Source organism: Camelus bactrianus, chromosome 7 (assembly GCF_048773025.1).
Source record: "Camelus bactrianus isolate YW-2024 breed Bactrian camel chromosome 7, ASM4877302v1, whole genome shotgun sequence".
NCBI lineage: Eukaryota > Metazoa > Chordata > Mammalia > Artiodactyla > Camelidae > Camelus > Camelus bactrianus.
The window spans coordinates 12,271,672-12,288,134 of NC_133545.1; the positions used below are offsets into that span (position 1 = coordinate 12,271,672).

The 16,463-nt window shown below is 42.2% G+C and overlaps 1 protein-coding gene across 7 annotated transcripts in view; it reads left to right on the top strand.

Moving 5' to 3' along the window:
- Positions 1-16,463, top strand: part of DENND2A (DENN domain containing 2A) — an 84,694-nt gene that overhangs the window by 11,358 nt on the left and 56,873 nt on the right. For 6 of the 7 annotated variants that reach the window (XR_012508053.1, XM_074366913.1, XM_074366911.1 and 3 more), the window contains 2 exons: positions 11,329-11,430; positions 14,986-16,152. Coding sequence is in view for 6 of the 7 variants with exons in the window: in XM_074366913.1 (XP_074223014.1) it covers positions 11,357-11,430; positions 14,986-16,152 (1,241 nt within the window). In the remaining variant the exon portion in view is untranslated. The remainder of the gene's footprint in view (positions 1-11,328; positions 11,431-14,985; positions 16,153-16,463) is intronic. The other variant, XM_074366912.1, reaches the window with a different exon arrangement.

The window sequence follows — 16,463 nt, forward strand, 5'->3', positions numbered from 1 at the left end:
AGATCTTCCTATATGAATGCTTATAATGTGCTGTTCAGATCCTCAGGAAGATTAGGCGTCATGACATGGCTTTACTAAGACTTCAGGTGTTCCCAACACCCCCAGTGTCATGATGAGTCTCCCCAGGAAGGGAAAGGGACTTCTTGACCCTCAGGAATGTAATGGGAATGATCAGAGCACACCCAACCTCCTGGGCCAGGCCAGAGGCAAACCTAATGGGCGCTTTGGTTTCCTAAGTAGCTGAAGTTTGCTCAGCTTCAGCCATGTGGGTGCAGATTCATGTTAAAAATTCACATGGACACTAGCTTTCCTTTTTCGTTTTCAGGAAGTAGTTGACTGCAGATTGAACATGACACCATGTTAGTGGAGATTCTTTTGGTTGCTTAAGCAAACAAGGTTATAAAGATATCTTGTGGAACCCCTGGGCAGGATTGCTCTTGGCCCCAAAAGTGGATTGGATTGAGGGTGTGCAGAGCCCTCATTCCGCGGGCATCCTTCTCTTCCACAGGCCAGCTCCGTCTGCTCCTTAGTCCACACGGCTGAAAACGGCTGCCTCACAGCGCCACGTTTCCGACACAGATTGACGCAACTCCCTGGCAACGGAACCTGATTGGCCCAACTAGAGTGAGGCCTCCTCTAGAGCCAATCAGCTGTGATTAGGGGGTGGGATCATGGTTCAAACATGGCTGCCCATGTCCCTGTGGCCCTCGTGCGTGAGGGAAGGGGCATTTCGCAGGAAAGGGGCCCCTTTGAGAGGTAGGCAAGCTCTGGATAGTGCCTGTCCTATCGACATTTTGTGCTCATTTATCTTAACTACTGTGTTCATAGGAATCCCGGTTCCTCAGATTCACTTGCTGAGTACTTTGCCAGAGGTGGTGTTTGTGAGGGAGGTAACGGTGTACCAGAGCGAGGGCTCCCGGGCTACGCAAGCTCCACGGGCTCCACACATGTCTCTTAAAATTCCAGGGATACTATTATGACATCCTAACGTGTGCCTGGTACATGCTGCCGGATGCTCAGTGTCTGTCTCTCCCTCTCTTCCACTCCCTCCTCGTCTCCCTCCCTCCTTAAGTCCTTCCTCCTTTCTTTTCTCTGTCTCTTTTTTTTTTTTTTTTTTGGTAATAGTTAAAAGGTATAATTTGCATACCATAAAAATTCGCCCATTTAAAGTGTACCATTTAATGGGTTTTAGTATATTCACAGAGTTGTGCAAACATCACCACAAATCACCACAGTCAATTTTAGAACATTTGCATCACTCTGAAGAAGAAACCCATACCCCTTAGCCATTACCCTCTACCCCGACTCCAACCCCTTCAGCCCTAAGTAACCACTAATCTGCTTTCTGTCTCCATAGACATCCCTGTTTCAGACATCTCATGTAAATGGACTTTTACAGTATGTGGCCTTTTGCGATTGGCTTGTATTCATTTAGCATAATGTTTTCAAGGCCCATCCATATTGTCGCATGTGTCAGGACTTCATTCCTTTGATGGCTAAATATTATTCATCGTATGGATGTACCACATTTTCTTTCTTCACCAGCTGATGGCTTTTGGACTGTTTCCACTTTGGGGCCATCATGAACAGGTGCTCTGAATATTAGTATAGAAGAACATATGTGAACAAATGTTCTCATTTCTCTTGGGAGATGCATTATTTCTAAGATTATGTTGGTAAAATGCTTATATACAGTGCTTGACAGATCATAGGATGTATCAGTGTTCATTTCCTTACCCTGACCTTCCCAAAGGTTATGAATGAAAGCTATTTCCTGCTTGCAGCCCTTAGAAGAAACAGGGGTCAGGCTTTCAGGTTACTGTCACCAGGGGTCCTGGCATCACTGAGTAGCAGATTCTTGCATCAGGCTTGTGAGGGTTGTTGTTATCAGGTGGTTCTGGTTGAAGATGCTGAGGGACCAGATAACAAGGTATGAGGGGGTGAAATATAGAATCTGGAGTAGAAAGAGACGAATAGGATTCCCTATTCTGCTACTTAAATCCTGCGATCTTGGGCAAGTCAATTTTAGAACAGTTTTTAATTGAGAGAGAATTAATTAATCAAGTTAAAACTTGGTGAATTTAGATAAAGAATATGTGAGTTTCTGTACTGTTCTCGCAACTGTTCTGTAAACTCGAAATTATTTTGAAATAAAAAAAATTCAAGGTCTTCATGCTGCTGGTAACAACTTGAGAAAAGCTTTGAGAAGTCTCCACAAGTTGTGTTCAGATTCTGCCTTAGTTTGTGTTGTTGATTGACTCCTGCAAGGAGACCCAGCAAATCAGTCATAATTACTTACAGAATCAGTGCTGCTTTTCCTTCAGGGGCTTGCGCTTCCTTAAGCATTTAGCTGTTTTAGGGTTATGCAAACATCTATGCGTTTTACCCATCCACCCACCCCAAAGGAAGCACAGCCCACCCTTTAAGCCCAGATCCACAAAGGAATCTGCTGTCACCTGTTTTGCTTATCATATTGTGTTTTGTATTAGAGACATTTGTCTGCATCTCCTTTTCCTCAGCTTTATTGAGATATAACTGACACGTAACATTGTGTAAGTTTAAGGTGTACAACTTGAGATTTGATATACATGTATATTGTGACATGATTACCACGTACGATTACTTAACACATCCATCAGCTCACACAGTTAACTTTTTTTTTTATTTGCGTGGTGAAAACATTTAAGATCTACCCTCTTAGCAACTTTCAAGTATATAATACAGTATCCTCATGTGCATCTTACTTCCTGTATGAGAATGAAAACTCTCAGAGGGCAAGTAAATTACTTATTTTACATTTCTCCCAGCTTCACTCTGTTTCCTGTGTGAAGCAGACAGAATTATTAGTTGGAAGAATGAATTACATGACTATTTATTTAGCCATAGGTCCCCATATAAACTCTCTTTGAACCCATTGAAACATCCGTACTGAGAAGTGGATACTGGAGACCAGGATCCAAGTCTTGGTGATTACTAAAGGAATAGCAATTATGAGAATGAAGTATCCCACCCTTCCGTTCAGGTGATAACTGTGGCAAAGCAAAACAGGTAGTGGAGTTATGGGCTCAGCTGAGCCGGCTGCCCTGCTGCTATGGTTGTGGCTGCCAGGTAACAGAGGGGCCTGCTGGGGGTGCCACAGGGCAGACCCAGAAGCCCACAGACAAGAGGAGTGTTTATACTTTCCCTATGTTATTTGTAATATTAATAATAATACATGCTTATTACAAAAAATTGGAACTCTTTTTTTGTTGTTGAAAATATAGATAAGTAGAACAGAAAAAAAATCATTCCAAGTTTCTTACCCAGTGACAGCTACTGTTAATCATTTGTTCCATTTACTTCCAGTCATTTTATTATGTATATGATGTTGAATAGGAATAGATTCCTTTCTTCCCCTCCCCCATTTGAAAACATGTGCTGTTCATATTGGATGCAAGCTTTTGGATTCTGTTTCTTTTGGCTAACATTACAACATGAACATTTTTTCCATTTAATAATAGTTTTTTTCAGCTTAACTTTTTAATTAACTTTTTAAAAATAACGGCTTTATTGAGATATATTTCACATACAGTACAATTCACCCATTTAGAGTGTACAGTTTAATGGTTTTTAGTATATTCACAGAGCTGTGCAACCATCACCACAATCAATTTTAGAACATTTTCATCCCTCCAAAAAGAAACCCTATCCTCGTTAGCAGTCACTCCTCATCCCCCCCCCTTCCGACCTAGGTAACCGCTAATCTGTGTTCTGTCTCTATAGAATTGTAGTCACCTTAAACGTAATTTAATTTGCTATATTTCGTTGGATAGCTATATTATAGTTTATATCCCCATTATATTGCTTGACATTTGAGTCATTTGTGATTTTCAGTACTATAAATAGTATAGCTGTGAACATCTGTGCATACATTTTTTCCATATTTGGAATTATTCCTTAGGATAGATTCCCAAAGTAGAGAAGTGTATAATCACAGAACCGTAAAAAGAGATACTCACCAAAAAACCTTCACTCTCCTTCCCGGCTCTCTCAGTTGGCAAGTGTTCACGAAATTCAGCACTGTTTAGAAGGATAAAGCAATTGCTGATTTTGAAGATTTGAACAAGACAGAGACTCAAAATGGTGAGCTAGAGTCTAGTTCTCATCCGGATAAGATAAATACTCTGAGGCCACAGTGATTTGTGTAAGGAGCACGAGACTTGGACTCAAAACATAGACTCATTCCTGGTGCTACCACTTAAGAGTTACGTGAACTTAAACGAGTAATTTAACTTCCCTCAGCTTGATTTTCTCATCAGAAAAATGGTAGGAATATTGATATGGACTTCTGCGGAAGTTAAAAATAAGAAATGGTTTCTGGTCTAGCCAAGGACAGAGAGAAGGAAGTGCAACTTGAAATATTTGGGAGTTGAAATAAATTAGAATCTGACTCCTCCCAGTTTGATGACTTGCAATACCTAAAAGAAACTAAAGGAAGTGTACTTTTTTCCTTAGAAGAAAATATGTTTACCTGAATTCAGATTTTTAAACCATATTTTGGCAGTTTTAACTTATTTCATAAACTTCATAACTCATACTCTTAATGACTTATGGGGCAAACTCATTACTTTTTCCAGAGAGGTGACACTAGTAGTTATCAAGCTATAACTGGAGAATGTCGACACAACTAAACCCTCATACACACTGTAGTTTAGTGTTCACATGCAAATTGGCCACCTAATTGTACATTTTTGCTTTTTATCCTCCACAAAATGGTGAACCCAAAGGCAACATATGGAAGTACTTCCACATGCAAGTGAGTGAGGGGAAACACATGATTTGCAAATATTGTCAAGTGAAAAATGTGTTTCCATCCTATGAAGGTGGCCAAATACTATGTGTAAGAATGTTCTGCAGATGTGAAAAAATCCTGGGTTTATGAAAGTGAGAACAATAAAAATCTTTAGCTACCTCTGGCCCCAGGAGCATCACAAAGTGTGGTCTAGTCTGCAATCTCAGGCTGCTCTGACCACAAATTCCCAGTGGCTTCATTTGTCAGACAAACTGGCAGGTGTAGGTTAAGAAAATACTGATCAAGTTGTTCAAAGAAAATATTATTGTCAGTAACTGGGTATTCATACCCATAGAAAGTCTTAAAATTACTCAGATTATGCTCTTGGTCTCGAGGCTTTCTTTAGAGTGACTATGAGCCTTGATATTGAAGCCTATGTAGGAAGGATCTGTGAAACAGCATCTTAGAGTATTTACAGCTGGGCTTGAGGGACAGGAGCAACTCACTGTGTGCTGATGACATCACCATCAGATTTCAGAGATGCTCTGAAAAATAGGAGCGAACAGACCCACTGGAGTAAAGACGGCCTTGCTCAGGAGAGTGCCAAGGAGAGTAGATCTGTGGCTGACTGACAGTACTAGTGACAGGAAAAAAACTCCAGGGTTCAACTCTAAGCCTGTGAATTCCCTGGGGAGCTTATGAATGCAGGTTCCTGGGCCCTTTTCTGGCAGTCTGATTCACTCAGTCTGGGGTGGAGCCAGGACTCCTCACTGTCCCAGCTGATTTTTTTAAAAAAAATAACAGCTTTATTGAGATATAATTCACATACCATAAAATTCACCCTTTTAAAGTATGCAATTAAGTGTTTTTAGCATATTAACTGTTTTGTGCAGCCATTACCACTATCTAATTTTAGAATATTTTCATCACTTTCCTCCCGCCAAAAAATCCATACCTGTCAGCAGTCACTCCCCACTCCCCCTCACACAGCCCCTGGCAACACTAACCTAACTTTCCATCTCTGTGGACTTGCCTGTTCTGCACATTTCATGTTAATGGAATCATACAATATTCCTTTAGTGTCTGGCTTTTTTCACTTGGTTTATTTTTGAGGTTCATCCATATTGTAGCATGTAATAGTCCATTTTTTTAAATAGCTGAATAATATTCCATTGTGTGGCTGGACCACATTTTGTTTATCTGTTGATGGACTTGTTGAGTATAAGAAAATTGGTGTGTCTGTTCATTCAAAAACATTTCTTGCACACTCATTTGATGGAAAACTTCTGGGCTTAAAGCAGAACTCCTAGAAATGGGAGTTGTTTGTTAGCAGAAAAGTCACTACCCTGGCGCTGCCACAGGCTTTGCCTGGTGTGGTACCCTGAGGACCTGGTGTCTGATCGTGGTGTGCAGTGTCTTTGCGCAGGCCCGGTTTAAGCATTTGATTCAGGAGTGCAGGCTATGATTTTGCCAAATATGGCCCCCTGCGTGTGGTTCTGAGGCAACACATTGGCTTTGGCTTCTGCTGCTCCTCTCCTGCTTCAGAATCCTTCATCTTCTAACAAATGTGAAAAAATTGTTTGTGAAAATACTCACCCCCCCCCAAAAAAAAGCTGTTATGTAAAGAACTAGAGCAGCCCATTTTAATTTTTAAGACTATTTTTATTGAAGATAATGAAAGTGAAGCATCAAGATGTTCAGGGATGAGCTTTTCTAAGCAGTTGGACACTTATTGTATTATGTGATTGTGTGTTTGGGTTTTTTTTTCCTTCTCAGTGTATTTTCTGAAAACAAACACCTTTTGGGTATGCTTAATAAGAAGAATGCTCAGCTTAGAAAATAACTTTATATTCTACTGTAATTGTTATGGTTTCTTCTCAGTTTTGTTGCCTGCTCTTTATAAGCTGATAAAACTAAGTTATTAGAATCATTAAAATTGGAAAGCTTGTAGCTTTATTTGCAGCACAAGTAAAAACCATTTAAATTTAATTTTATTAGTATGTAATAATTTGATTAAGCTGTATTTTTCATTCAGTATTTCAAGTCTGACAATTTTATGAATCAAGTTATGTATAATATATATTTACCTGTATTTCAAAACTATCACACTAACCTTAGAGCACTCAAGGGCACTGGAAAATTATAGTTTGTATACTTTATTTCTCACTCCACCTCCTTCCTTTCCCAAATTTCTTATTTTTTCACTGAATATGCTTATGCTATATTTTCAGTTGAGATATAATTCACATAAAATTCACCATTTAAAAGTGCACAATTCAGTGACTTGTAGTATATTCACTATATTGTGCATCTGTCATCACTGTCTAATTCCAGAACATTTCTATCATCCCGAAAAGAAACGTTTTGTATACTTCTGTATCTGGCTTTTTTCACTTAGTGTGTTCTCAGAGTTCATCCATGCCGTAGCATGTAGCAGTCCTTCATTCCTTTTTATGGCTGTGTAACATTCTACTGTATGGTTAGACCACATTTTGTTTATCTATCCATCAGTTGATGGACATTTCCAGATTTCATTTTTTATTTAAATTGCTGTTTTTGTCTTAAGATTTGAGAGAAATCACTCCCCCTCTCCTGGCTTAAACATGTCCAGATTTTTTTTTTTCTAGCGGTCTCTAAACCAGTACTAACCAAACTTCTTTTTGTAGGTGACTTTGATAGCAAAGTTTCTGTAGACCATATATCATCTCCCCTATTCCCAACATAAAAACCCTAGTAGAGCTAATAGTAAGAGTATTGCTGTTGGTGAAGATTCTTTGGCATCCTGTGTAATTTTTAAATATCATAAATGAGTAATTAATTTATGCCCAGAACAAAATATGAACAATGTGCTATTATAAGGAGAGCACTCCGAGAGGCCAGATATCAGACCATGAGTAGCTGTCTCACTGGGCTCCTGGCAATGAAGACTACACTGGCACCAGATGGTGTTTCCAGACTGCCTTTGCTGGTTCCCCAAATGGCAGTGGAGGAAAGAGAGCAGGCAGCCAGGCGTGGTCCGGATTCTAAAGGCGTTACCATCTCCCTGCTGGGAGCTCCTTGCTTCTCTGCACACAGCTGGCTGCTCCCCTCCCTCCTTCAGGTGCCCTCAGGCTCTCCTGTAAGAACTGCTCTCAGGAAAAGATCTGATATCCGTCAACTGCCTCCTTCCTACTTGTGGGAAGACACTTTATATCTGTTTTAAAATCATGACCCTTTTGGGGGGAGGTACTTGTTTTTAAATTAATGATCTCACATTTAGTACTCCAAGCCCCTTAAAAAATACTGTTTTCAGAGATTAGGCTGGAATTTTAAGCCTTAGTGAGTAAACTTAAAGGAGTTACAAAATAATACAGCATTTTGGCCTGGTAATGTCAGTCTGGAGCAATTACATTTTCTGTGGGCTTTTGAGACTGGCCAGAAGCATCTCACTATGATCTCTTTCTGTCTTTCGAAAAATTAAAGGTAATTCAGAGAAGTAATTAGGAGTTAACAGGTTGAGACCTTAGAAGAGAGCTCCTGACAGATTAAAAGCTGAGAAGATTCTCCCACCACTTCTTAACTTCACCTGAGCCCTCCAGTCAACTTGACATTGATGCCCAAAGAGAACTTTTGAGTCAAGAACAGATTTTACAGTATTTAGCTTAGCAAGGAGAAAAACAGGATTCAGTTATGCACTAGGTTGATAAACATAATCAGCTGTAGATGTTGGTGTTTTAAAAATATCTTCTTTAATTTGTAAGACAGTTTAAAAAAAACTTACGGAAATGTTCGAATGTGCAGAAAACATATGAACTTTCTTGTTCCCATCAGCTAGCTTTAAAATTTTGCATGACATTTTAATTCTAATTAAAATTATTAGTACTAATTAAGCTCATCTGGTGAATGGGAAGTTCTATTTTTGTGGCAAGCAGTTGAGTGGGAAAATGTGTTATTACTCGTCATGCATTCATAATACCTCCTGCAGGCCAGTCTGTTTGGATGGCGAGGCCAAATTGCCTAGGAAGAAATAAGAAACCTTGGGTTGTGTAAAAATCATCTGAGGCCATTGATTTGCTATATTTAAGTGCAGATTCCAGGCCAGCCCTGAGACAGTTGGTGTTGGTATATTGAAAGGGTGCCCAGGAATCTACATGTCTGACAAGGTTCCCAGTTGGACTGGAACAGATCTTCAGTGGATCACACTTTGGGAAGCAGCTCCACCTTGGGACCCCAGACCTGCAAAGTGATAGAGAAGTTTATCATGGTGATTTCAGTGCTCACAGAGTAATGCCACCTGGGAAATTAGGCTAGGCTTCTCACCTAATTAATGACATTTAAACATCAGAGACAAAGAGGGAAGGGTCAGAGTCTTGTAGGAGCAGCATCTTCCATTCTTCTGTGAATTCAGAAATGCTGGTGGGCTGATTGCTGAGTGTGCAGGGGACTCCGTGCCCCTCTTAGTGCCACCCCTGGTGCCCACTTGTACTTGCTTCTCAGACTATGGCATTAGCTATTTCTCTAGACACTGCGGTTTTTGGGCTGGGAGTTATTACTGCCTGGTGGGAATCGAGTTCACTTAAGCACTATGTTGTTTAAGAGCTTTTCGGGATCTTTAACCTCAAAGATCATACATGGTTCTCTGTGCATTAGACACAGTGGGCTTTGTGCTTTTTGGAAAAGCTGTGGCTTCCTGGGAAGCATAGGGAAACTTCCCTCAGGGAGAAGAGCGAGTTATGTGGCTGATCGTGACCCAGGCACAGTCCTGGTGCTCTCTCTGGGGGCAGACAGCATGTCGTGCTCATCTTTGAATCTCTGGAGCATCCTGCACAGGGCCTGGCACCTGCTCGTTGTGCCTGTAACAGGATGTGAGCTTGAAAGAAGAGGGTGGGCAGAGAGAATTGCTGCTCGCGTGGAACAAGGCTGCATCACCATAGGCTTGGTCTGTGTGGAGACACAGTGCGGACGTGTAGGGGCCAGTGGGGAGTGGCTGTTATCCCTGAGTCTGATGGGGCCTTCTGCCAGAAACAGGACAGAGGAGCAGTGTCTGTCAGCCCAGCCAAATGGCGAGGCTCCAGAAGTTTGCAGAGCATTGTGAGAAGAGCAGTGATTTCCTTCCTGTCCCTGAAAGGCCTTTCAGGGCTCTCCTCCCTAGCAGGAGGGGAGAAGCCTGGAGCCTGGCTTCTTTAAAGAATTGGGCTTGCTTTCAACACAGACATGTTCCAAAATGCAGGGTGCCGCGTCACTGGGTAAGGGGACAGCTGAGTTCCGTGGGCAGGCCCCAGCTCTGTCCTCCTCCCCAAACACAGTTTCTCTGGATGGTTTCTCAGCTCACCATTTCCTGCCCTCCCTCTTCTTAACTTATTGCCCATGTTCACTCTTCTTTTCTTTTTCTCCTTCTCCCTCTGGCTTTCCTCTCCTTGTTCCCATTAGTCATGTGCATGTCTTAAAGCCCAGCCCTTTGATTTCCTGTGGGGAGGGGATGCCTAAGGCCAGGGCCTTGGGCAGCCACCCCATCACCTGGCAAGTTAATTATCCTGGGAAAAGGGATAGGAATCTCGGAAACTTGAGAAGGAGTTGGAAGGAAGATTCCTGGGAGATTCCATGAAAAAGACAAGGGAGTCTCCAGGGTCTCAGTGCTCTCTGAACCTCTGATCAAGGCGTCACCTCCTCTCCACCATGAGGGACCCGTCATGCGGTGTTCATGCTTTACAGAAAAATTGTGCAGCGCATCCTGTTGATGTTTTCCAGTGGGTCTCATCTTCCTAGCTTCCTCCACCTGAGCAGTGTCCATTTGTCCTCACGTTGAGAGACAGAGTTCTGTAGAGACTTGTACTGAAATAGTACATTTTCATCAGCTACTTCAGTTCATTTGGACATCAGGCACTGGAGTATTATAAAAGTGCTACTTCTCTGCTGAAGCTCCTGCTTTGGTATCCACAAGGTCCTTAGCATCTTTCAGGTTTGAGATGTTCAGTGGGATTCCTGAGTTTGCTGGGGCCATCTCTGAGTTTTCTTTAGTCCAGAGAGATGACCTAGTGGCTAGGCATTTCTTCCTCCAGGGTTTGGAGCCACTAGGGGAGGATCTCTGTGCAGGGCTTCGAAGCCAAGGACAGTGTGGGTTTATGCCCACCATCAGGGGTCAGGGGCAGCAGAAGAGCACCTCTGTGTAGGTATTTCTGCTTTAGCAGGTGGTTTATTTCTTGTTTCAAATAAAGTAACAGCTCCTGCCTTCTTTGGGGCATGTTAACTCATCACAGGTTCTTAGAAAACCTTGAAGAAGTGTCAGGTCATGCTGGTATTTACGTTTTACTTTCTCAGATTATATGTTTAAAACTTTCGGTTACCTTATCTAAAAGATACACACACACACACACACACAAGAAGAGTTGGCATGGGGTCTGAATCTGGGTGGGCCTCAGGATTCTTTTCCCTTGCCCCGCCTTTCCTGGGCCAGGGATTCTAAATGGTACCTTCCCGTCACCCACTGCTGGGTGGACTCCATCAGGGATAAATAATTTGGGGCATGGGCTCTAGATTTGCTGCCATGGCTCACTGAGTGTGCATCCCTGTTTTCCCAGGCGGCTTGGAGCTCCTCTTGGTGCTGACATGATGACAGTGTGCAGGCCGGCCAAGGGCAGCCACAGCCAGACTGAAAACCTGGGCTACAGATTGGCTGACAAGTAAGAACTTTTCTCCCCTGAGAGTGCGGAAGTTGGCCCAGATTCTCAGTCTCCTTCCTTTCCCTACTGCCTTTCCCTCCTCACGAATCCCCCTCCCTGGACTAAGGGGGCGTTCTTTTCCGAGTCGTTGTGATGAGCCTCCGTCAGTCATCTCCATGCACTGTGCTCAGTTATCAGCCTGGACCAGAGAGGCCAAGGGAAGGTCTGACTGGTGCCCAGCGTACTGAGAGGAGAATCCCTTTCCACTTCAGCCCCGTCCTCATGTATGCTTTCCAGTCCAGGGTTTATTTTTCTAACGACTGGGATGCACAAGTATTTGAGCTGTCCTTGAGCCCTAAATCTTTGCAGCTGCATCTGTCCACATGGCCAGCTTTACCCATCTTGTATTAGCAGGGCTGTTCTCTCCCCAAATGGAGCCCTTTCGTCTGATACCCTCTCACGTTCGGCAGCAGAGTTGGCACTCGCTTAGCTGTTCACAACTACGCGTCCCAGTCCAGAGGCCCTTCTGGGGCCATACAATCCTGGAAAGGAGAACTCGAGAAATTCTTGGGTGCAGCAACCGTGTAGAGAAGGCACTCTGCCCCTGATCTCATCATCCTTGCCACCCTTACTTGAGATTTCTAATCCAGCATGGTTTTCCAGGAAGCCAGCCTTTTTCCTTCTTCAGTGGTTGTGAAGTCACTCCAGATGTTTGGGATCTTAGACAATAACTATAATCATTACAGTAACATGAGTTACCATTTATTGATACCAAGATTTATAATGTGTGCTGTATTCTGGGCACATATGAACTCATCCCTTCACTCACTCACTCACTCATTTATTTATTTATTTATTTATTTAAAGTCAAGTTTCCGCCTTGGATGGATTTTATTTAATTTTTAAAAATATATTTTATTGAAATATAGTCAATTTATTATGTGTCAATTTCTGGTGTACAGCACAATACTTCAGTCATATAGGAACATACATATATTTGTTTTCATATTCTTTTTAACCATAAGTTACTACAAGATATTGAATATGGTTTCCTGTGCTATACAGTATAAACTTGTTGTTTATATATGTTATATATAGTACTTAGTATCTGCAAATCTCAAACTCTCAATTTATCCCTTCCCACCCCCTCCCCCCAAGCAACCATAAGTTTGTTTTCTATGTCTGTGAGTCTCTTTCTGTTTTGTAAATAAGTTTGTTCATCTTTTTTTTTTTTTTTAGATTCCACGTATAAGTGATATCATATGGTATTTTTCTTTCTCTTTCTGGCTTACTTCACTTAGAATTACTTCTCCAGGTCCATCTATGTTGCTGAAAATGGCATTATTTTATTCTTTTTTATGGCTGAGTAGTATTCCATTGTATAAATATATCACAACTTCTTTATCCAGTCATCTGTCAATGGACTTTTAGGTTGTTTCCATGTCTTGACTATTGTAAACAGTGCTGCTGTGAACACTGGGGTGCATGTATCTTTTCAAATTAGAGTTCCCTCCAGATGTATGCCCAGGAGTGGGATTGCTGGATCATCATTCATTTTATTTGTGACTACCTGCTATGTATTGGGTACAGCAAACAAGATAAATTTGGACTCTGCACCAGTTAAGTTCCAGTCTAGAGATGGGAGATGGGGTTCTTATTTTAAGGAGAAAAAAAAATGGAGCCAAGGTCCAAACCCAAGTTCTTCTGACTCTAAAGCCATGTATTTATCTACTGTCAATATTGTTTGACAGTACATATGGTATTAATGATTATATATTATATCATCAATTGTCACTAAGCATGAACACCAAATTGTGTTTTTATGTGTCTGTCCTGTCTCTTCCCCTTGCCTCTAGCATCGTGAGAGCAAGGACTTTAATTTCTGCCTTTTGAATTCTCAATAATATAACAAACTGATTCTGCTGCTGTTTCTGACTAAAATCTGAATTCATGCAAATGTCCTCTGTGGTGACAGAACAATTAAAAAATGTGTTTCCTTTTTGTAGGCACTCTGTTATAAATGCTAATTGTTTATTTAAATAAGGAATTCTGCTTTGATAGCCATAGGAAACATATGAAAATTTGTTTGCAGTTTCACAATTTCCTAATTTATGCTGAGCAACTGAGAACAGCAACATAATTTACATGCTAATATCCCAGGCCTGGGAGTCTTTACATAAACAACCATTAGTCTTTGGAGTAGAAAACTAAATACTAATAGGATGCATGAAATTGCTAATTATTCGTCTCTCATGTGAACCTTAACTGGAGTTTCTGAATTCCTAAATAGTCAGATCTATGTATTCAGGAAGTGTGCATCATGAAGTCGGCCCATGTGTGCTTGCTAATCTTGGCATATCTAAATTCACTGTGCTGTCATGACCTTTGCTGGTGGAAGAATGCTTTGCATTTCAAAACACAGATCCTCCCATCCTCATTAGAATAGCTTAAAATATCCTTTTGTTTTCCTTTCAAAATAATTTTTAACATCTTCATGTCACTAACTAATCTCTTCAAGTCACATTTTGGAGGCCTGTATCCCCACAGGGACATGCTAGGTCAGAACTTTCTGTAATAATGAAAATGTTCTTCTGCTCCATCTACTACAGTAACTGTTAGCCACATGTGACTTCTGACGACTTGACATGTGGCTAGTGCGGATGAAGAACTGAAGAACTGAAGCTTTAATTCAATTTGATTTCAGTTTAAACAGCCACATGTGGCTAGTGGCTGCTATACTGGATAGTGCAGTTCTAGGCCATGCTTGTTTACTACTCATTCATGCAAAAAATATTTATTGACCACCTACTCTGCCGGGTGTTGTTCTGGGTGCTGGGATGCAACAGTAGCCAAAACAGGCCAAAATTCAAAACAAAACAAAACAAAACAATCCCTGTTCTCATGGAGAGACCAGTCCAGTAAGGCTCACATTCTAAGGGAGGTTTAATTTGAATGCAGCCAATCATTGTGGCTTTGCCCACTCAAATCAGGACAACTTATCAAGCCCAGAATTAACAAAAACTTCATGACCTATGGCGTTTTAATTTTTAGTCACTCCAAAGGACCATGTGTTGATAATAGAAAAAGAGGAATCTTAGACTATATAATCTTCTATCTCATGAACCTCTCCTATTTCCGTCAGAGGAAAAAGCTAATAATAGTGATCACTACCATTTGTTGTATACTTACAACACACTAGACGCTTTACATGGGCAGGCTTTTTAAATGTTTACAGCCACCCTGTTATCTATCTATTATTATTATTATTCTCATTTCAGACATGAGAAAACTAACGTTTAGAGAAGTTAAGAAACTTACTCAAGGTCACACAGCTGGTCAGTGGTTGAATTAGGACTTAAACCCAAGTTTTTTGGACTCCACAACCCAATAGCTCTTTTCGTTCCACCATGCTGTCTCCCCAAGAAAAACATAAAAGTGATTTTTTTAATGGTGGTTTCAATGTTTGTGACTTGCCACTAGTATATAACATTTATATATAAATTCTAGCAAATCTGTATGATTAGGCAAGAACAATAACCAAGAATCCCTCACCCAGTGTTTGTCTTTCCTGCTCAGGGTCAAGGTGGAAGGTCCAAAGGCTGGGGAAGACCCTCCAGGGCAGCAATTTGAGTCCTCCATTCCTTTGCTAGAGACTGATCAGGATTCACCCTTCCAGAGGAGCCCGCTGGAGAGCCTCAATAACCCGATGCTAGAGTCACGAGTGGACTGTCTTCAGCAGAACATGTTCAGCTCAGATATGATCATCAGCGACCCAGCTTCAGATCTCAGTGCTAAAGGAGCCAGCAGGGCCGGCAAGAGGCAGCTCGATGGTGTTCAGAACCCCTGCCCTCTTGCCCGAGGCGGGGCCCGGCACAAGTCCCTCAGCATAAAGGACAAGATATCAGAATGGGAAGGGAAAAAGGAGTTGCCCACTCCTGCTCCTGGCAGGAAAGCAGACGGGCAAGAGGATTACCTGCCGTCCTGTGTACAGATGGAGAGGAGATGTGGTGATGGTGCGAGGACTCGGGTCACAGAGGCTCAGAATGGAACAAGGCAGGAAACAGAGAGTAAAGAGAATGAGAGGAATACAGGGATAGTGAAAGTCGGGGCACAGGATGCAGAGCGGAAGCAAGACCTAAGCCAGCCAGCCCGGGAGCTGGCTCCTAGCGTGGGTAGAGGCCGAGAGCCGAGGCTGGGCAAACAGCGCTTTCAGAATGATAGCCTCTCTGTGCTGAAGCAGGTCAAGAAACTTGAGCAGGCGCTGAAGGATGGCTCTGCAGGGTTGGATCCCCAGTTACCAGGCACTTGTTACTCCCCACACTGCCTGCCAGACAAGGCCGAGGAGGTGCCCATCCTTCCTGAGAACCGTGGAGGCGGGAGTGGCTCAGAATTCAGGTCCCACCACTTGGACCTGGAAGCCAGGGAATCCGCCCCTGAGGCTGCAGAGGAAAGGAAAGGCTCGTGTGGAAGGCCCTGCGACCAGGGCCTGGAGAGTGTGTACAGGGGCTCAGAAAACTCCTCCCTTAAACCCTTCATTAACCCTCTGCCCAAACCCCGGAGAACTTTCAAACATGATGGAGAGGGGGACAAGGATGGGAACCCAGGCATCAGCTTCAGGAAGGATAAAAGGGACCTGCCTCCTCTGCCCTCTCTACCTCCCCCGCCCCTGCCCTCTTCTCCCCCGCCTTCCTCTGTGAACAGAAGACTGTGGAACGGGAGACCGAAACCCAGTGCTGACCACAGGTAGGTGACTGGTGACTCTCTGCTGGAGTCCTTTATGCCGAATCGCAGCTGTCTGTTCTCAGCCTCATTATTTATTTTATTAAACTGATGGATCTTATAGTTAGTCGAGGCTGTTCGTAGCTTAAGATAGTTCATTGATTAAACCTGAAAATGTGATAACTGATAACATACGTTTTGTGTTTGTTCCTTGTCCTCAAAAAAGAGTATTTGCTTTGAAAAATTACCCTTTGGATTTAAGTACTTGTAATTCAGACAGTAACCAAGAGTTAGATGAAAACTTGTATTACTGGCAATCTGCAAATTGGTGCTAA